Source organism: Salvelinus namaycush, chromosome 1 (assembly GCF_016432855.1).
Source record: "Salvelinus namaycush isolate Seneca chromosome 1, SaNama_1.0, whole genome shotgun sequence".
In the NCBI taxonomy this organism is placed as follows: Eukaryota; Metazoa; Chordata; class Actinopteri; order Salmoniformes; family Salmonidae; genus Salvelinus; species Salvelinus namaycush.
The window spans coordinates 16,874,206-16,896,214 of NC_052307.1; the positions used below are offsets into that span (position 1 = coordinate 16,874,206).

A 22,009-nucleotide genomic window follows, 5' to 3' on the forward strand; every position below is an offset into this window, starting at 1 on the left:
CCCATTGAAATCCCAGCGAGATATGGATGAGTTTTCACTTCCTACGGCTTCCACTAGATGTCAACAGTCTGTAGAACTTTGTCTGATGACTCTACTGTGAAGGGGGGCCAGATGAGAGGAGAATTAGTGACCACTGCCATGAGGTGACCATTCTTTGACCATGCGCGTTCACATAAGAGGGAGCTCCGTTCCATCGCTCATCTGAAGTCAATGTAATTCTCCGGTTGGAACGTTATTCAAGATTTATGTTATCAACATTCTAAAGATTGATTCAATACATCGTTTGACATGTTTCTACTGACTGTTACGGAACTTTTGGACATTTCGTCACGTTTTAGTGAACGCGCTTTGTGACTTTGGAATTGTTTACCAAACGCACTAACCAAAGTAGCTAATTGGACATAAATAACGGACATTATCGAACAAATCAAGCATTTATTGTGGACCTGGGATTCCTGGGAGTGCATTCTGATGAAGATCATCAAAGGTAAGGGAATATTTATCATGTAATTTCTGGTTTCTGTTGACTCCAACATGGCGGCTAATTTGACTATAGTTCTGAGCTCCGTCTCAGATTATTGCATGGTTTGCTTTTTCCGTAAAGGTTTTTTGAAATCTGACACAGCGGCTGCATTAAGGAGAGGTATATCTATAATTCCATGTGTATAACTTGTATTATCATCTACATTTATGATGAGTATTTCTGTTGAATAGATGTGGCTATGTACTATCACTGGATGTTTTTGGAACTAGTGAACGTAACACGCCAATGTAAATAAATATGAACTTTATCAAACAAAACATACATGTATTGTGTAACATGAAGTCCTATGCGTGTCATCTGATGGAGATCATCAAAGGTTAGTGATTAATTTTATCTCTATTTGTGCTTTTTGTGACTGCTATCTTTGGCTGGAAAAATGGCTGTGCTTATTCTGTGGCTTGGTGGTGACCTAACATAATCGTCTGTGGTGCTTTCGCTGAAAAGCATATTTGAAATCGGACACTTTGGTGGGATTAACAACAAGATTACCTTTAAAATGGTATAAGACACATATATGAGGAATTTTAATTATGAGATTTCTGTTGTTTTGAATTTGGCGCCCTGCACTTTCACTGCCTGTTGTCATATCATCCCGTTACCGGGATTGCAGCCATAAGAAGTTTTAACAAACTATAGTTTTGGCAAGTCAGTTAGGACATCTACTTTGTGCATGACACAAGTAATTTTGCCACAATTGTTTACAGACAGATTATTTCACTTATAATTCACTGTATCACAATTCCAGTGGGTCAGAAGTTTATATACATTAAATTCATTCCAGGATATGATGTCATGGCTTTAGAAGCTTCTGATTGGCTAATTGACATCAATTGAGTCAAATGGAGCTGTACCTGTGGATGTGTTTCAAGGCCTACCTTCAAACTCAGTGCCTCTTTGCTTGACATCATGGGAAAATCAAAAGAAATCAGCCAAGACCTCAGAAAAAGAATTGTAAACCTCCACAGGTCTGGTTCATCCTTGGGAGCAATTTCCAAATGCCTGAAGGTACCACGTCCATCTGTACAAACAATAGTACGCAAGTATAAACACCATGGGACCACGCAGCCGTCATACCGCTCAGGAAGGAGATGCGTTCTGTCTCCTAGAGATGAACGTACTTTGGTGCGAAAAGTGCAAATCAATCCCAGAGCAACAGCGAAGGACCTTGTCAAGATGCAGGTACAGGTACAAAAGTATCTATATCCACAGTAAAACGAGTCCTTTAACGACATAACCTGAAAGGCCGCTCATCAAGGAAGAAGGCACTGCTCCAAAACCGCCATAAAAAAGCCAGACTACGGTTTGCAACTGCACATGGGGACAAAGATCATACTTTTTGGAGAAATGTCCTCTGGTCTGATGAAACAAAAATAGAACTGTTTGGCCATAATGACCATAATTTTGTTTGGAGGAAAAAGGGGGACGCTTGCAAGCTGAAGAACACCATCCCAACCGTGAAGCACGGGGGTGCAGCATCATGTTGTGGGGGTGCTTTGCTGCAGGAGGGACTGGTGCACTTCACAAAATAGATGGCATCATGAGGTAAGAATATTATGTGGATATATTGAAGCAACATCTCAAGGCATCAGTCAGGAAGTTAAAGCGTGCTCACAAATGGGTCTTCCAAATGGACAATGACCCCAAGCATACTTCCAAAGTTGTGGCAAAATGGCCTAAGGACAACAAAGTCAAGGTATTGGAGTGGCCATCACAAAGCCCTGACCTCAATCCTGTCGAAAATCTGTGGGCAGAACTGAAAAAGCGTGTGCGAACAAGGAGGCCTACAAACCTGACTCAGTTACACCAGCTCGGTCAGGAGGAATGGGCCAAAATTCACCCAACTTATTGTGGGAAGCTTGTGAAAGGCTACCCAAAACATTTGACCAAAGTTAAACAATTTAAAGGCAATGCTACCAAATACTAATTGAATGTATGTAAACTTCTGACCCACTGGGAATGTGATGAAAGAAATAAAAGCTGAAATCAATCATTCTCTCTACTATTATTCTGACATTTCACATTCTTAAAATAACGTGGTGATCCTAACTGACCTAAGACAGGGATTTTTTACTCGGATTAAATGTCAGGAATTGTGAAAAACTGACTTTAAATGTATTTGGCGAAACTTCCGACCTTAACTGTATGTATTTTTATTGCTGACAAATAAAATCAATCAGTCCAAACTGTGCAGAAGCAATTCGATGAAATGAAAGAGACATCTGTTGCAAAACATAAAGTTTAATGACATTCAGAGACCAAACCTTCGATACTGGGTAGGCCTACGGTATAATGATAATGAAGTGCACAACGTCTATATTCTTTTTATTGGTTGTGTGTTGCATTGGCACAGAAACCTGTTGGTGAAAAATGTGTTGCATATATTTTATAAAATTATAAATATGGAATCAAAATGTTGAAATCGGATTCCCCTAGCTGATCAATGTCTGCAACCACCTCTGATCATAAAGTAATATAACAGGCATGGAGAGTGAGCTCGTCTGTGGTGGTCGGTTAACCCTCAACCTTCTGGCCTGTAGCCCTGCGTGGCATCGACTGTGCCACAAAAGAAGTGGCAAGGTTGATATCCACGTTTGTAAACACACGGTCACAACAGTTATTGTTATTTGTGGTCTTAAACATTATTTTGAGTTAATTCTATGAGAGGGATGGTGTTCAATTTATTTTACAGTGCAATGGGAGGGTTATGTGAAAGTATTTTTAAAGTTGGGGAGGTAGGTGCATTTTCTTTTCTGACACCTGAGTTGGACCAGCCCCCCCCACACACACCCCAGACCAGTAAATGTTGATCTGTCCCTTAGAATGCAGGACTTGAACTTGACTCGAGACTTGACCTGTTCTACTTGGGACTCAACTCGAAACTTGGACCTTGTGACTTGAGAATTACTTGTGACTCACAGTTTGAATACAACGTCCACTAGATAGAAGTAGGAGATCACAATTTCTCTTTGCCGCTAGAAACCAGTTGTGTCTGGTTTTGGTAGTGAGTTGTTATGCCAAAAAATGGCGAAACGGATTTTCAAGGCTGACATCATAAAATGACCTTAGCAATCAGGGCTTTCAAAAATAAGACCCAGAGAAGTGAGGAAACTTCAAACTTATTTTCCTATTGAGCTAGATAAATGGCACATGTGGAGGATGCATATAAGGTCATGTGGATGGAGAAGGAATTTCATTGCTTTCCAATTATAATTTTTTTAATTTGAACCTTTTTAACTATTCAAGTCAGTTAAGAACAATTTCTTATTTACAATGATGGCTTAGGAACAGTGGGTTAACTGCCTTGTTCGGGGGCAGAACGACAGATTTGTACCTTGTCAGCTTGGGGATTCGATCTAGCAACCTTTTGGTTACTGGCCCAGCGCTCTAACCACTAGGCTACCTGCCGCCCCAATGACCATCATTTGTACCCTTTCCATGCATACTAAATGTTTGCACTTTGTGAATTGACCTACAATGCATATTCGATGAAAATCACCATAGCGCATGATTTATGGCCTTTATGGAGGGGTGCTGGGATCGAGATTTCCAAAAAGACAAGTAGCTTTCAAACGATATTTCACTTTCTATGGGGGGTGGTACAGGGTATAAATATACTGTACGTTCACAGAATAACTCAGTGGTCATTATCTCACCATCTTACCATAAAGTAATATTATACTTCAACTTAACGTCAAGCGTGTGAGATTCACAATAATAACCAATCACACTGCCAGTCATCATTCATACCATAGATATCATATACAATTACTTAATTAATTAGTGTTCTAATGCCTAATTCTAGGATTTATACAGTATGTTTTATGACATTACATGATGCTAGAGGTTGCCATGGGAGACACCCTGTAGGCAACTCATAAAAATATCCACAGTAGCCTAATTTTACTCAAATACTTTGATCATCATAGCTGTCTCTGACACGGCATACAGCTATACTACATGGAGATCGACATAATTTGTTGTGCAAATTAGCCAGCAATCTGTTAATACAGTACTAGGCTACTAACAAACACTAACAACAGTGCTTTCTTCACCAATAGCACTGAATTAAACTAAATGTATGTATACTGGCTGTATATGTATATTTAAAATTGATAACTAATTTAAATAATAGTGAGGTGTGGGTTGTGACTACTTATTAGGTGTTCATGTCGGTGCCGAGGAAACCCAGTCAAAAGCTGAAGGTGTGGTTTGGAGAGTACTGGAATGTGACTGACTTCCTGGCCATCGTCCTCTTCCTGGTGGGGCTGGGGCTACGCTGGGACAGCGGGTCCTACCGGACTGCCGGCCGGATCACCTACTGCCTGGACATCATCTTCTGGTATGTTCGGGTGCTGGACCTGCTGGCCGTCAACCAGCATGCCGGGGCCTACCTCACCATGATCACCAAGATGGTGAGTAAAGCCATGTGCCTTTCCTTCCTTGGGCTAACACCTAGAGTGAGTATGATATGGCATACTATGGGCCCTGGTCAAAAGTGATGCACATTTTGATAAGTTGATACAGGTTTGTTAGTGCTGGGTTGGAACAAAAATGTGCACAATTGTGTGCCCCCTAGTGCTGGGATAGAACACTGACTGACCATACAGCACATATCTTAATTTATACAAACAAAATGGAGTCATATTTGTATTTTTTTCTGTGTTCTCTACCCATCTGCTCAGACTAGTAACATGTTCTACATTGTGGTGATGATGGCGATTGTGCTGCTGAGTTTCGGCGTGTCCAGGAAGGCCATCTTGTCTCCAGACGAAGCTCTGTCATGGAGCCTGCTCAGAGATGTAGTCAACCAGCCATACTGGATGATGTTTGGAGAAGTGTACGCAGGCGAAATAGACAGTGAGTAACCAGTGACCAGTCACAGTAGTGACTCAATTGGTTGGCGCTGCTTGCAACACCAGAGCTGTGTAGGTAGACTCCTGCATGGGCAACAGTCTATGGGAATAGGGTGTTATTTGAGACATCTGGTGTGTTTGTGGCAGCCTGTGCAGGTGACACGCCGTGTGTCCCCGGTGCCTTCCTCACCCCCTTCCTCCAGGCCGTCTACCTCTTCTTCCAGTACATCATCATGGTCAACATCCTCATTGCCTTCTTCAAGTAGGGACTCTCTATCAAAAATATGAATTGTATTTTGACTCTGTGTGTCTCTGCCTGATTGTGTCTTTATGTTTTATGCTTTATGTACAAATGGGGTTTTGCAGCTTCTCTGAATGCTGTACTGTTTCTTATGGATCCTTTTTGACAGCAATGTCTACTTTGACATGAAGTCCATATCCAATAAGCTGTGGAAGTACAACCGCTACCGTTACATCATGACCTATCAGGAGAAGCCGTGGCTGCCCCCGCCCCTCATCATCCTGAGTCACATGACCCTGTGTGTGACTGCCATTTACCGGAAACACAGAGGCTCGTCCGAGCAGGAGAGGGACTCCTGTGGGCTTAGTGAGTGTGTGTGTGTGTGTGTGTGTGTGTGTGTGTGTGTGTGTGTGTGTGTGTGTGTGTGTGTGTGTGTGTGTGTGTGCGCGGGCGTGGATGCATTTATTTCTTGATGAAACACCATTAAAAGTCTGATTGAGCCTTAGCCTACTACACTGTGTTTCTATGACAGTATTGATTCACAGCATTTCCATGTGGTAGACAAATACTACAGTAGATTGTGTGTTGGAAAAATGTAATCTCTTTCTCCCTCTGTCAGAGCTTTACCTGGGCCAAGAGGAGCTGAAGAGGCTGCATGAGTTTGAGGAGAGGTGTTTGGTGTCGTATTTCCATGAGAAAAACCAAGATGTTCTCTGCAGCCAGATCAACAGGGTACGAGCCACTGCAGAAAGGTGAGACTGGGACTTAGAAAGAGTGTCTCAATAGCTATTGAGACTTTTTCTTTGTGATTCACCTGAATATCTGTCTATGTCCTTTACCTGACAGGGCTGAGGAGATGGGTGTGGTTATGGGCGAGGTGTCGGATAGGGTCCACTTCATCCAGGATACCCTGCAGGTGCTGGACAGCCAGCTAGGTCAGCTGCAGGACCTGTCCGCCCTGGCCGTGGACACCCTCACCCTCCTATCGGCCTCCGATAGCCTGCAGCAGGAGGAGGCCCGCCTAGGCCACTGCCGGCCAATCACCCCCTCCCGTCACCATGTCCCCCACAGCTGGACCCTCCCCCACGGAGGTGGAGGCAGTGTTGACATCATGCCCTGCCACACCCCTAGGGCCTACCGCAGCACCCCACCCTCCCTGCTGTGGGGCCACACCTCCTCCCGCAGCCAACGCCCGTCACTAGAGTGGCACACGGGGGCCTGGGGGGCCGGCGACCATGGAGGGCAGGGGGCTGGTGAGTCGTGTGTGCCTTCCCGCTGTGGCTCTCCTCCGTACCCTTCGGCCTGGGCTATAGACAGTTCTCTGGAACCCCCCCACGGCAAACCCAGGGTCTGCTGTGACCCTGAGATGTCCATGGAAGAGGAAGGAGATGAGTTTGGGAAGTCCTTTGATGTGAATGGGTCCAGGGCCTCTAGTCATGCCTTCCTGTTGTCGGACACCCAGGATGAGAGAGGCTGTGGGGCCAGGGGTTTGGTGAACCCCGCCTTCTGTAAGGACGACGACCCTGGGGCAGTTCTCTCCAGACGGGGCCAGTGGGGCAGGAAGCGTCCTCACCGGTGGGCGGGTCTGTCCAGGGACCGGCCCTACAGTCACAGCCGCTCTCTCTCCTCTAGCATGGAGAACATGGCTCTCTCTGGTGTCCCCCTGAGCCAGCTACGAGCCTCCTTCCCCGCCCTCGATTGCCTGTCGGAGGGGGGAAGATTCACAGCTGACATACCCCTTGGCTGCAGTAAAAGCAGAGGTACTCTACCACCGTCTTATGCCATGTTCTCTAAAAATGTTATGGCCCTGAGCAAATTTCATGTCTGCTGAGCACTGAAAATGTTGTGCAACTTCCAGCGTGCGTTTACTGTGAACACTGACGCTGTACCCGCTTTAAGTTACAGTTTCAGACAGTGGTCAAGTAGGCTACAGTGACTATTTGATCATAATGTAAGCCTATCAGAGTGGCCTACCATCAAAAACAATAGAGAAAATGCATCCCATAACATTTAAACATGGAAATAGCTGTTATATCATTCAGCCAACAGTTGCAGCAAATGTGTGCTCAGTGTAGGCCTACATTCCATTAGACATTTGAAAAAAACATGCAGGGCTTGACATTAACCTGTTTATCCACTTGTCCTTCAGACAAGGAGGTGACTGAAAATGTTGTGTTGTTCGATGCAAGAAACCACTTTACAAAAAAATATATATATACAGTTGAAGTAGGAAGTTTACATACACCTTAGCCTAAAATATTTAAACTCAGTTTTTCACATTTCCTGACATTTAATCCTGGTAAAAATGTCCTGTCTTAGGTCAGTTAGGATCCCCACTTTATTTTAAGAATGTGAAATGTCAGAATGATAGTAGAGAGAATGAGAATTTCAGCTTTTATTTCTTTCATCACATTCCCAGTGGGTCAGAAGTTGACAACTTATACACTCAATTAGTATTTGGTTGCATTGCCTTGAAATTGTTTCACTTGGGTCAAACGTTTCGGGTAGCCTTCCACAAGCTTCCCACAATAAGTTGGGTGATTTTTGGCCCATTCCTCCTGACCGAGCTGGTGTAACTGAGTCAGGTTTGTAGGCCTCCTTGCTCACACACGCTTTTTCAGTTCTGCCCACACATTTCTATAGGATTGATGTCAGGGATTTGTGATGGCCTCTCCAATACCTTGACTTTGTTGTCCTTAAGCCATTTTGCCACAACTTTAGAAGTATGCTTGGGGTCATTGTCCATTTGGAAGACCCATTTGCGACCAAGCTTTAACTTCCTGACTGATGTCTTGAGATGTTGCTTCAATATATCCACATAATTTTCCTCCCTCATGATGCCTTCTATTTTGTGAAGTGCACCAGTCCCTCCTGCAGCAAAGCACCCCCACAACATGATGCTGCCACCCCCGTGCTTCACAGTTGGGATGGTGTTCTTCGGCTTGCAAGCCTCCCTCTTTTTCCACCAAACATAACGATGGTCATTATGGCCAAACAGTTCTATTTTTGTTTCATCAGACCAGAGGACATTTCTCCAAAAAGTACAATCTTTGTCCCCATGTGCAGTTGCAAACCGTAGTCTGGCTTTTTTATGGCGGTTTTGGAGCAGTGGCTTCTTCCTTGCTGAGCGGCCTTTTAGGTTATGTTGATATAGGACTCGTTTTACTGTGGATATAGATACTTTTGTACCTGTTTCCTCCAGCATCTTCACAAGGTCCTTTTGCTGTTGTTCTGGGATTGATTTGGACTTTTCGCACCAAAGTACGTTCATCTCTAGGAGACAGAACGCATCTCCTTCCTGAGTGGTATGACGGCTGCGTGGTCCCATGGTGTTTATACTTGCATTTTTTTTTCTGAGGTCTTGGCTGATTTCTTTTGATTTTCCCATGATGTCAAGAAAAGAGGCACTGAATTCGAAGGTAGGCCTTGAAATACATCCACAGGTAAACCGCCAATTGACTCAAATGATGTCAATTAGCCTATTAGAAGCCATGACACCATTTTCTGGAATTTTCCAAGCTGTTTAAAGGCACAGTCAACTTAGTGTATGTAAACTTCTGACCCACTGGAATTGTGATACAGTGAATTGTATCAGTGAAATAACATATCTGAAAACAATTGTTGGCAAAATGACTTGTGTCATGCACAAAGTAGATGTCCTAACATTCCATGACACTAATCAGTTTCCCAATGTATCTCAAGTGATTCTACCTGTCCTGGTTGTGTTTTGCAGAGTCGTCCAACTGGTTTGATCTGGCAGTGACCTCAGGGAGCAGAGAGAGGTGTCAGGGCAGGAAGACAGTCAAGATCCTGGAGGAGAGTTCTTCAGACGCTGTAAGATAGACACTAGACAAACAGATAGACCGACACTAGACAGACAGACGTCTGAACACTGTTCAAACGGTATCTGCCATTTACTACTAGGTCCTGCATGGTGCCACAGTCTAACAGAGCTGTAGCTATTTACAACAGTACACGTAAAGCTGTGTATAGTCTGTGTATATCGATTGATTTGAGATTACCCTTCATTGACCACTCTGTTCTCAGGGGAAAGAGGTGGACTCATACCTCTCTGACGTGTGCAGAAAGAGGAGGCGCAGGGGAGGGGAGCCTGTGTGCTGGTCTGCCTCTGCCAGCCCCAACCCACTCAGTATGTACGCATAGAGACAGAAAGAGGGCAGACCTCCTATCTTTGCCATTGATCAATTCTGTTCACCATCTCACCTTCTTGTGTCAATATTGTTTCAGATTCTGAACCCATGGATTCGTTGCAGAAAGTAGCTTTTTCACATCAGGTAAGATTTTATCTTGTGTTGTATGTATAAGTAGTTATGTTTTGTCAATATAAAGATGTTAAGTAAAAATAGAGGAAAAGGTACCAGAACCATATATAAAGATGTGTGGAGATTTATACTGTATATAGAGATCTCTCTAGAAATAGTCCGTGGGCCAGCGAAAAAATGTGTCCACTCTGGGGTGGCAGAGGTTTAATAGTCTTATCTTTGTCTCCCCATTCCTATGAACACATTGATATGATACCCACTCCAAAAGAGTAGCTTTGTACAGTTGAAGTCAGAAGTTTACATACACTTAGGTTAAAACTCATTTTTCAACCACTCCACAAATTTCTTGTTAACAAGCTATAGTTTTGGCAAGTCGGTTAGGACATCTACTTTGTGCATGACACAAGTAATTTTTCCAACAATTGTTTACAAACAGATTATTTCACTTATAATTCACTGTATCACAATTCCAGTGGGTCAGAAGTTTACATACACTAAGTTGACTGTGCCTTTAAAAGCTTGGAAAATTCCAGTAAATTATGTCACGGCTTTAGAAGCTTCTGATAGGCTAATTGACATCATTTGAGTCAATTGGAGGTGTACCTGTGGATGTACTTCAAGGCCTACCTTCAAACTTAGTGCCTCTTTTCTTGACATCATGGGAAAATCAAAAAGAAATCAGCCAAGCCTTTTTTAGACCTCCACAAGTCTGGTTCATCTTTGGGAGCAATTTCCAAACGCCTGAAGGTACCATGTTCATCTGTACAAACAATAGTGCGCAAGTATAAACACCATGGGACCACGCAGCCGTCATACCGTTCAGGAAGGAGACGCGTTCTGTCTCCTAGAGATGAACGTACTTTGGTCCGAAGATGCTGGAGGAAACGGGTACAAAACTATCTATATCAACAGTAAAACGAGTCCTATATTGACATAACCTGAAAGGCTGCTCAGTAAGGAAGAAGCCACTGCTCCAAAACTGCCATAAAAAAGCCAGACTACGGTTTGCAACTGCACATGGGGACAAAGATCATACTTTTTGGAGAAATGTCCTCTGGTCTAATGAAACAAAAATATAACTTTTTGGCCATAATGACCATCGTTATGTTTGGAGGAAAAAGGGGGAGGCTTGCAAGCTGAGAACACCATCCCAACCGTGAAGCACGGGGGTGGCAGCATCATCTTGTGGGGGTGCTTTGCTGCAGGAGGGACTGGTGCACTTCACAAAATAGATGGCATCATGAGGGAGGACAATGATGTGGATATATTGAAGCAACTTCTCAAGACATCATACAGGAAGTTAACCTCACTAGGGTATGTGGGACGGTAGCGTCCCACCTCGTCAACAGCCAGTGAAACTGCAGGGCGCCAAATTCAAAACAACAGAAATCCCATAATTTAAATTCCTCAAACATACAAGTATTTTGCGACATTTTAAAATTACACTTGTTGTAAATCCAGCCAAGTGTCCGATTTCAAAAAGATTTTACTACAAAAGCACACCAAACGATTATGTTAGGTTAGAGCCAAGTCACAGAAAAAGACAGCCATTTTTCCAGCCAAAGAGAGGAGTAACAAAAAGCAGAAATAGAGATAAAATTAATCACTAACCTTTGATGATCTTCATCAGATGACACTCATAGGACTTCATTTTACACAATACATGTATGTTTTGTTCGGTAAAGTTCATATTTATATCCAAAAATTGGAGTTTAGGCGGGACGCTACTCTCTCACTTGGCAAAAAGCCAGAGAAAATGCAGAGCACCAAATTGAAATTAATTACTATAAAAATCAAACTTTCATTAAATCACACATGAAAGATACCAAATTAAAGCTACACTGGTTGTGAATCCAGCCAACATGTCAGAATTCAAATAGGCTTTTCGGCGAAAGCAAACAATGCTATTATCTGAGTTAGCACCATTGTAAACAAAGAGAGAGAAGCATATTTCAACCCTGCAGGCGCAACAAAACGCCGAAATAAAAATATAATTCATGCCTTACCTTTGACGAGCTTCTGTTGTTGGCACTCCAATATGTCCCATAAACATCACAAATGGTCCTTTTGTTCGATTAATTCCGTCGATATATATCCGAAATGTCCATTTATTTGGCGCGTTTGATCCAGAAAAATACCGGTTCCAAATTGTGAGACGTGACTACAAAATATCTCAAAGGTTACCTGTAAACTTTGCGAAAAAATTGGAAACTATTTTTGTAATACAACTTTAGGTATTTTTTTATGTAAATAATCGATCAAATTGAAGACGGGATGATCTGTGTTCAATACAGGATTAAAACCAGCTGCTAGCTTTCTGGTCATGCGCTTCTAACAAACAGGACACTTCGAGTGACCCTCCTTCAAGATGGCCGTACTTCTTCATTACACAAAGGAATAACCTCAACCAATTTCTAAAGACTGTTGACATCCAGTGGAAGCGGTAGGAACTGCAAGAAGGTCCCTTAGAAATCTGGTTTCCCAATGAAAACTCTTTGAAAAGAGAGTAACCTCAACAACAACAAAAAATCTGAATGGTTTGTCATCGGGGTTTCGCCTGCTAAATAAGTTCTGTTATACTCACAGACATGATTCAAACAGTTTTAGAAACTTCAGAGTGTTTTCTATCCAAATCTACTAATAATATGCATATCTTATCTTCTGGGGATGAGTAGCTGGCAGTTTAATTTGGGCATGCTTTTCATCCAAAATTCCGAACGCTGCCCCCTACCCAAGAGAAGTTAAAGCTTGGTCACAAATGGGTCTTCCAAATGGACAATGACCCCAAGCATACTTCCAAAGTTCTTTCAAAATGGTTTAAGGACAACAAAGTCAAGGTATTGGAGTGGCCATCACACATCCCTGACCTCAATCCTATAGAACATTTGTGGGTAGAACTGAAAAAGCTTGTGCGAGTAAGGAGGCCTACAAACCTGACTCAGTTACACCAGCTCTGTCAGGAGGAATGGGCCACAATGCACCCAACTTATTGTGGGAAGCTTGTGGAAGGCTACCCAAAACCTTTGACTCAAGTTAAATAATTTCAAGGCAATGCTACCAAATACTAATTGAATGTATGTAAACTTCATTCTGACATTTCACATTCTTAAAATAACGTGGTGATCTTAATTTATATGACAGGGAATTTATACTCGGATTAAATGTCAGGAATTGTGAAAAACTGAGTTTAAATGTATTTGGCTAAGGTGTATGTAAACTTCTGAATTCAACTACCTTTTTGGATTTGGTATCATGTTTTGTTGTATGGGAGTCTATGCAATAAAATGTTTGCAGGCTGATAAAGGAATGTTGAGACAAGTTGAAATGGTCACATGGTCTTTGAAAATGAATACATCAAACAACAATGGAACATTCTATTGGGTGAATCTCATCTTAAAAACATAGTATTTTGTACATTTTTGCCATCATATCAAATTATTTACCTAGACTGACTGAAATTCAGAGCCGAATCATATGGTTGAATTCAAATATACAAATATATTAAAATCATAATAACAATCAGTTACTGGCAGCAATTCCTACAGAATTGAAGAAAAAGTTAAGTGAAAGAAAAGAGAAACTGTTTGTTTGAAGACCTCATATTAAAACCTCTTAAGGATCTGCCCCTTTTTTCAATTTTCACCTAAAATGACATACCCAAATCTAACTGCCTGGAGCTCAGGCATTGAAGCAAGGATATGCATATTCTTGATACCATTAGAAAGGAAACACTTTGAAGTTTATGGAAATGTGAAAGGAGAATGTAACACTTTAGATCTGGTAACTGATAGTACAAAGGAAAAACCAACCGTTTTTATTGTTTTTGTTTTTGTGCCATCATCTTTGAAATGCAAGAGAAACAGCATAATTAATTATTCTAGCCCAGGCACAATTTAGACTTTGGCCACTAGGTGGCACTGTATGTGCAAAGTTTTAGATTGATCCAGTGAACTCTTGCATATCTATTCAAAATGTTGTATCAAGATTGCCAAAATGTGCCTAATTGGTTTATTCATACATTTTGAAGTTCATAATTGTGCACTCTCCTCAAACAATAACATGGTATTTTTTCACTCTAATAGCTACTGTAAATTGGACAGTACAGTTAGATTAACAAGAATTTAAGCTTTCTGATGTCTTTGTCCTGGGATTTTTTTGTTTGTTTCTTACAACCTCATGCTAATCACATTAGCTTACGTTAGCTCAACCGTCCGGCGGACGGGACACCGATCCTGTTCTCAAAGATGGTTAACTAGAGTTCAAATCATTGAAGACATACCATTTTCAGTTGGAAAACAACAAATTGGATGCCATCTTACACAAATCCCACTCTTTCTGGGAAGAGCAGTTTGATACTCCCATTCCTTGGAAACAGGTTTTTGGTGTTTCAAATATGGGGTATTGAAGAATGGGTTGTGGAAGTGGAGGATTTGTTACATATTTTCTGGTATTGTCCCATAGTTGCTAACTTTTGGGCAAAAGTACAAGAGTGGTTACTCCCTGTTTTACATAATTGTATTATATCTCCACAAAAAGTTATATTGGGTGACTTAAGGTACAGATGCAACACGATATACAATCTCTTGATTCTGCTGGGTAAGGTTTTCATTTTTAAAACTCAGAAAACAAATGGTAGTATTGGATTATTTAAAAAATAACAGTCAAACACTATTATACACTAGTAGGATTGATTGCAAAAGAAAGTGGGAGGTCTCAAGATTTTACTGATAAGTGGGACCAAATAACACTTCAAGGGATGGGCCTGATTTCATAGACTACGGAAAGGTGCTCCTAATCTCCAGTCATATAACAATTAAAATATTATTATTTTTGTAGTTCTATTTTCAAATCTTCCTGTTGATGTTATTTTATAGTTTGTTAGTGAAATTGGTTTGTTTGTTAGTGTAATTGGTGTGTCTCCACCACACCGAGGTAGTGGGCTGAAGGGGGTGGGGTGTTCTGTTGGAGGTGTGTCGGGTAGTCCGGGGGACCATGAACCTTTAGCTACCACTTCCCTATTGTGGGATGGTTATTTGTAACAACTGTCAATGGTATTACACTGAGTGCACAAAACATTAGGAACACCTGCCCCTTCCATGACATCTATACCAGGCGGTGTGATAGGAAGGCCCAGAAAATCTTTAAAGATTCCAACCACCCAAGTCATAGACTGTTCTCTCTGCTTTCGCATGACAAGCGGTACCGGTTTATCAAGTCTGGCACCAACAGGCTCTTGAACAGCTTCTATACCCAAGCAATAAGACTGATAAATAGCTAACAAAGTAGCTTCACGGGCTGTACGAGTTAACCTTGTATCCTTATTGACCTTATATTTTTAGTTTTGCACTGTCTCTATGCACACTCACTGGGCCCTACACACTCACTGTGCCCTACATACTCACTGGGCCCTACACACTCACTGTACCCTACACACTCACTGTACCTTACATACTCACTGGGACCTACATACTCACTGGGCCCTACACACTCACTGGGCCCTACACACTCACTGGGCCCTACACACTCACTGGGACCTACACACTCACTGGGACCTACACACTCACTGGGCCCTACACACTCACTGTACCTTACATACTCACTGTGCCCTACACACTCACTGTGCCCTACACACTCACTGTGCCCTACACACTCACTGTGCCCTATACACTCACTGTGCCCTACACACTCACTGTGCCCTACACACTCACTGTGCCCTACACACTCACTGGGCCCTACACACTCACTGTGCCCTATACACTCACTGTGCCCTACACACTCACTGTGCCCTACACACTCACTGTGCCCTACACACTCACTGTGCCCTACACACTCACTGGGCCCTACACACTCACTGGGCCCTACACACTCACTGGGCCCTACACACTCACTGGGACCTACACACTCACTGTGCCCTACACACTCACTGGGCCCTACACACTCACTGGGCCCTACACACTCACTGGGCCCTACACACTCACTGGGCCCTACACACTCACTGGGACCTACACACTCACTGGGCCCTACACACTCACTGTGCCCTACATACTCACTGTGCCCTACACACTCACTGTGCCCTACACACTCACTGTGCCCTATACACTCACTGTGCCCTACATACTCACTGTGCCCTACACACTCACTGGGCCCTACACACTGGGCCCTACACACTCACTGGGACCTACACACTCACTGGGCCCTACACACTCACTGTGCCCTACACACTCACTGGGCCCTACACACTCTACACTCTGCCCCACACACTCACTGGGCCCTACACACTCACTGGGCCCTACACACTCACTGGGCCCTACACACTCACTGGGCCCTACACACTCACTGGGCCCTACACACTCACTGGGCCCTACACACTCACTGGGCCCTACACACTCACTGGGACCTACAAACTCACTGTGCCCTACACACTCACTGGGCCCTACACACTCACTGGGCCCTACACACTCACTGGGCCCTACACACTCACTGGGCCCTACACACTCACTGGGCCCTACACACTCACTGGGCCCTACACACTCACTGGGCCCTACACACTCACTGGGCCCTACACACTCACTGGGCCCTACACACTCACTGGGACCTACACACTCACTGGGACCTACACACTCACTGGGCCCTACACACTCACTGTACCTTACATACTCACTGTGCCCTACACACTCACTGTGCCCTATACACTCACTGTGCCCTACATACTCACTGTGCCCTACATACTCACTGTGCCCTACACACTCACTGTGCCCTACACACTCACTGGGCCCTACACACTGGGCCCTACACACTGGGGTCAACATGGGCCAGCATTCCTGTGGAACGCTTTCGACACCTTGTAGAGACCATGCCCTGACAAATTCAGAGGGTAAAGGGGGGTACAACTCAATATTAGGAATGTGGTCCTAATGTTTTGTACTCTGTACATGCCTAAATAAAAGACGGCTTGCGGAGGAATCTAAACAGCCATAACGATAAACAATGAGAATTCTCTTGGGAGGTAGTGGAGTCGGCATTTAATCGTCAGGTATTCCAGATCGGGTGAACAAAATGCCGAAAGAGTATCTACATTACGACAGTTGAGAGTTGTTGATCATGAAGCGTACCCCACCTCCTTTGTTCTACAAACACTATTCTGGTATATTTAGCTAAATACATACAGTATATCTGACATACTTGGACCATCATTTCATGTTGTCCTCATTATAACACACATTATAAGCCAGTATTGGTCTTATTACACCAAATATTTATTCAGTTATGGCCATGCAAAATCAATGCAGTTCCTCCTCATTGAAATGAATGGTGGCCATCTTAAAAATAGGCTGCTGCCTGCTGGGACTAATTATAGACAAAATATATGATGACTTTGTATACAGTAGGTATAAAACTTTTCCAATGGGTCTTCTTGTTCTGTGTGAAATTTGGTGGAGTTATCATCGGGTACCATGTGATAATAGAGTTATGTATGACCTTTGCCCCCCAAAGGTGGGCCTATAGGGATGTCATTACCATTCCTATTGTTCCATATTGTGTTGTACTATGAAGTTAATAACATATGAAATTGCCTTAGTTTGAGAAGATTCTTCCCAGATAATACAAAATTACATTTCATACCCTCAATCCTGTTGGCCCAACTAACCGGATAGGGGTCATAGCATTTAATGCAGCTACCTCCAATCTGGGGGTATATCAAAATGAAAATCATCATTAGAATTTGCCACCCCAAAGTGGACAAATATGTGAAATTTGGCCTGCTGGCCCATGGAGTAATAATAGGTTAAAGAGTGTTTAAAGATGCTCAGCTAAGACTATGGATATGTTCCAGGTCGACTACATTGCAGTTGCCTGCCAAAACTCAGTTTGGATAGGTGTTTACCATATCAGCTAACCACATCATATGACATATCAATCTGATGCCCGACTGTGCACTCAAGGACGTGGCAAATGATGCAATGCAATAACTGTTATGTAATTCCTGCTCTTGTCCAGCAGGACTGCAGTCAGTCCGTGTGGACCAGCTGGGCCTGCTCTGTCAGCTGCAGGTCCTCGTAAGTCTGCATGGGACGGTCCCTGGACATCACATTTACCCTTTTTACATGTGCTGAACCGAACCAAACTCTGCTGGCTCGGATGTTTCCTTTCCATATGATCCTTTTCAGCATGGTTCCAGTTACTAGGGTGGATACGTACAGTAACTATGCCATCTCCATGCAACTCAATTTGTCTCGGCCTGGTTCGGCTTAGTAGTGTAAAAAGCCCAAATGGAGTCAGACCTGAGTTCAAATAATTTTCTTGAACTTTAAAATACTTTGAGCGGTTGATTGAGCCTACCTGGAGTGCCGGATAGGCGTATTTACATTTTTGGGACCATCCCTTTGGTTCCATTGCGCCAAGCAAGCTCAATCAACCGCTGCTAGTGATTGGCTAGCAGCTAGTATTTGAAAGAAAACCTGGTTACACTTTATTTTGATATAGTCACATATAGATGATCAGATGGTCATGCGATCAGATGGTGACAGTCTTGTTGATAAGCAACAGATAAGCTAAGGTTACAGTTAGGGCTAATGTTAGGTTTAGGATAAAGGTTTGGGTTAGGGCTAAGGTTAGGGTAAGGGTTAAGTTTAGGGTTAGGATAAGGGTTACTGTTAGGGCTAGAGTTAGGTTTAGGATAAGGGTTACTGTTAGGGCTAGAGTTAGGGTTAGGATAAGGGTTACTGTTAGGGTTAGGGTTAGGGTTAGGATAAGGGTTACTGTTAGGGCTAGAGTTAGGTTTAGGATAAGGGTTACTGTTAGGGCTAGAGTTAGGGTTAGGATAAGGGTTACTGTTAGGGCTAGAGTTAGGGTTAGGATAAGGGTTACTGTTGGGGCTAGAGTTAGGGTTAGGATAAGGGTTACTGTTAGGGCTAGAGTTATGGTTACTGTTGGGGCTAGAGTTAGGGTTAGGATAAGGGTTACTGTTAGGGCTAGAGTTAGGGTTAGTATAAGGGTTACTGTTAGGGCTAGAGTTAGGGTTAGGATAAGGGTTACTGTTAGGGCTATAGTTAGGGTTAGGATAAGGGTTACTGTTAGGGCTAGAGTTAGGGTTAGAATAAAGGTTTGGGTTAGGGCTAGAGTTAGGGTTAGGATAAGGGTTACTGTTAGGGCTAGAGTTAGGGTTAGAATAAAGGTTTGGGTTAGGGCTAAGGTTAGGGTAAGGGTTAGGATAAGGGTTACTGTTAGGGCTAGAGTTAGGGTTAGAATAAAGGTTTGGGTTAGGGCTAAGGTTAGGGTAAGGGTTAGGATAAGGGTTACTGTTAGGGCTAGAGTTAGGGTTAGAATAAAGGTTTGGGTTAGGGCTAAGGTTAGGGTAAGGGTTAGGATAAGGGTTACTGTTAGGGCTAGAGTTAGGGTTAGGATAAGGGTTACTGTTTGGGTTAGACAGAGTTGTGGAGAAAGTGGTCACTGTGGAAGTACTGAAGTTGTGTATAGTTGTGTGGGATAGTTGTGTGAGTTCTGTATGTTCTTCTGTTGTAGAGTGCGAAGTGGGATCGCACCTGAAGGTAGGCAACCGGAATCATTGTCTGTATTAATGGCTTGTATTAAAAAAAGAAAAAGAAATCACACCTATTAGTTTTCCTTGTCTTTATTTTTCTTAGCTTCCCCCCCCCCTCTGCTAGAATATTTACCTTCCTAAGCAAAAGCGGAATTGTTAACTATAATCGTTCATGTTTTGGTCTGTCTTGGTTGTTTTCCCTGTGTTTGTTTGTCTGTTAGTAAAATCCTCTACATTTCAATCCACAGAAGACCTGGACCCACACTACTCAGGTACTCCCCAACAATCACATAAATCATACACAAAAAAGTAGATCTGATAGCTAAATTATATGACCTGTTTTTGTCTGGTTATGTTGCGTTACATCGTAATATGCTGTGTTGTGCCTTTCGTGAACTTACACCCCAATTTAACCCCCCCCTCCCTTACTAACTCTGACTTTGCTAATAGCTACTTTATTGAGATAAAATGTACTTACTATGACTGTGATATGTGGTTGGCCCACCTAGCTATCTTAAGATGAATGCACAAACTGTAAGAAGCTAGATAAGAGCGTCTGCTAAATGACTCAAATATAAATGTTAATCGTATGTTGTGTTGTAAATGTGTGGTGGTCGTGTTAGCCATGGAAAGGAACAACCTGATGAGGCTTGCTCACACCATACCTTTCACACCTGTCTCCATAATGGGTAAGTCATCAGCCAATCACGTTAAAGGGATAGTTCTTGACGTTTCAATTATTTTAGACTCCACTAGGGTGTGGTTGTTTCTCCAAACGGTTCTTAAATTTGTTAGCTGGTTTTTAAGCAGTTTCTAGAATGATCTCACTAGCATTTTTAAAGAATGTAGCAATGCTGGGCCTCCCGGGTGGCGCAGTGGTCTAGGGCACTGCATCGCAGTGCTAACTGCGCCACCAGAGTCTCTGGGTTCGCGCCCAGGCTCTGTCGCAGCCGGCCGCGACCGGGAGGTCCGTGGGGCGACGCACAATTGGGCTAGCGTCGTCCGGGTTAGGGAGGGTTTGGCCGGTAGGGATATCCTTGTCTCATCGCGCTCCAGCGACTCCTGTGGCGGGCCGGGCGCAGTGCGCGCTAACCAAGGGGGCCAGGTGCACGGTGTTTCCTCCGACACATTGGTGCGGCTGGCTTCCGGGTTGGAGGCGCGCTGTGTTAAAGAAGCAGTGCGGCTTGGTTGGGTTGTGCTTCGGAGGACGCATGGCTTTCGACCTTCGTCTCTCCCGAGCCCGTACGGGAGTTGTAGCGATGAGACAAGATAGTAATTACTAGCGATTGGATACCACGAAAATTGGGGAGAAAAGGGGATAAAATTTATTTAAAAAAAAGAATGTAGCAATGCTAGTGGAAATTGATTGTTTCTGTTTTGGGTGCATTCAAAAGCATGCTATTGCCTCCCTAATACCATCTTCCCCGTGGTTGCATGGTCCCTGGCAGCGGGAGAGGAGGTGAGTGTCTACTCCCTGGAGGAGGTGGAAGCTGCAGGCCCGGAGTCCTCCATATCCTACTGGTCATCCAAGGGGCTGTCTGCGGTGCTGAAGCCGCTGTCCAGCGAGGGCTGTCTGGATGGGGGGCTGCGCAGGGCCATGCTCGTACTTTGCACCTGGGCCGAGAGGGACGTCCTGAGGGTGGGCTGCGTGTATGTGGTCAAAGCCATCCAGCCCGATGTGGTCTGCACCTGGCAGAGGGTCTTCCACAGCGACACCCCCCTCCAGCTCTGTTTGCGGGTATAAACTTCATATATATGTACATACAGTATATAACATCATAGCTTGTTTTTAGGGTCAGAAGTGTCTGACCACAAGACCCGTTTAAACATAAACTCTGGTCCCTGGTTATTGTAAGACAGATCTTTTCCTGGTCAGGTCACATAAACTCTGGGCCCTGGTTATTGTAAGACAAGCATTTCGCTACACTCGCGTTAACATCTGCTAACCATGTGTATGTGAACAATAAGATTTGATTTGATTTGAGATATTTCCTGGTCAGGTCATACACTCTAGGCCCTGGTTATTGTAAGACAGATCTTTTCCTGGTCAGGTCATACACTCTGGGCCCTGGTTATTGTAAGACAGATCTTTTCCTGGTCAGGTCATAAACTCTGGGCCCTGGTTATTGTAAGACAGATCTTTTCCTGGTCAGGTCATAAACTCTGGGCCCTGGTTATTGTAAGACAGATATTTTCCTGGTCAGGTCATAAACTCTGGGCCCTGGTTATTGTAAGACAGATCTTTTCCTGGTCTGGTCAGGTCATAAACTCTGGGCCCTGGTTATTGTAAGACAAATCTTTTCCTGGTCAGGTCATAAACTCTGGGCCCTGGTTATTGTAAGACAGATCTTTTCCTGGTCAGGTCATAAACTCTGGGTCCTGGTTATTGTAAGACAGATCTTTTCCTGGTCAGGTCATACACTCTGGGCCCTGGTTATTGTAAGACAGATCTTTTCCTGGTCAGGTCATAAACTCTGGGCCCTGGTTATTGTAAGACAGATCTTTTCCTGGTCTGGTCATAAACTCTGGGTCCTGGTTATTGTAAGA

General features: G+C 43.5%; 1 protein-coding gene across 1 annotated transcript in view; it reads left to right on the forward strand.

Annotated features, from left to right (window-relative positions):
• The window catches only part of LOC120050646 (transient receptor potential cation channel subfamily M member 6-like), a 44,884-nt gene that overhangs the window by 18,333 nt on the left and 4,542 nt on the right, over positions 1 to 22,009 (forward strand). Inside the window, 14 exon segments of the mRNA XM_038997229.1 lie at positions 4,705 to 4,956; positions 5,227 to 5,401; positions 5,545 to 5,659; positions 5,808 to 6,004; positions 6,258 to 6,390; positions 6,485 to 7,398; positions 9,372 to 9,472; positions 9,686 to 9,788; positions 9,887 to 9,933; positions 17,923 to 17,978; positions 19,444 to 19,469; positions 19,684 to 19,734; positions 20,086 to 20,151; positions 20,911 to 21,200. Coding sequence (XP_038853157.1) covers positions 4,705 to 4,956; positions 5,227 to 5,401; positions 5,545 to 5,659; positions 5,808 to 6,004; positions 6,258 to 6,390; positions 6,485 to 7,398; positions 9,372 to 9,472; positions 9,686 to 9,788; positions 9,887 to 9,933; positions 17,923 to 17,978; positions 19,444 to 19,469; positions 19,684 to 19,734; positions 20,086 to 20,151; positions 20,911 to 21,200 — 2,526 coding nt within the window.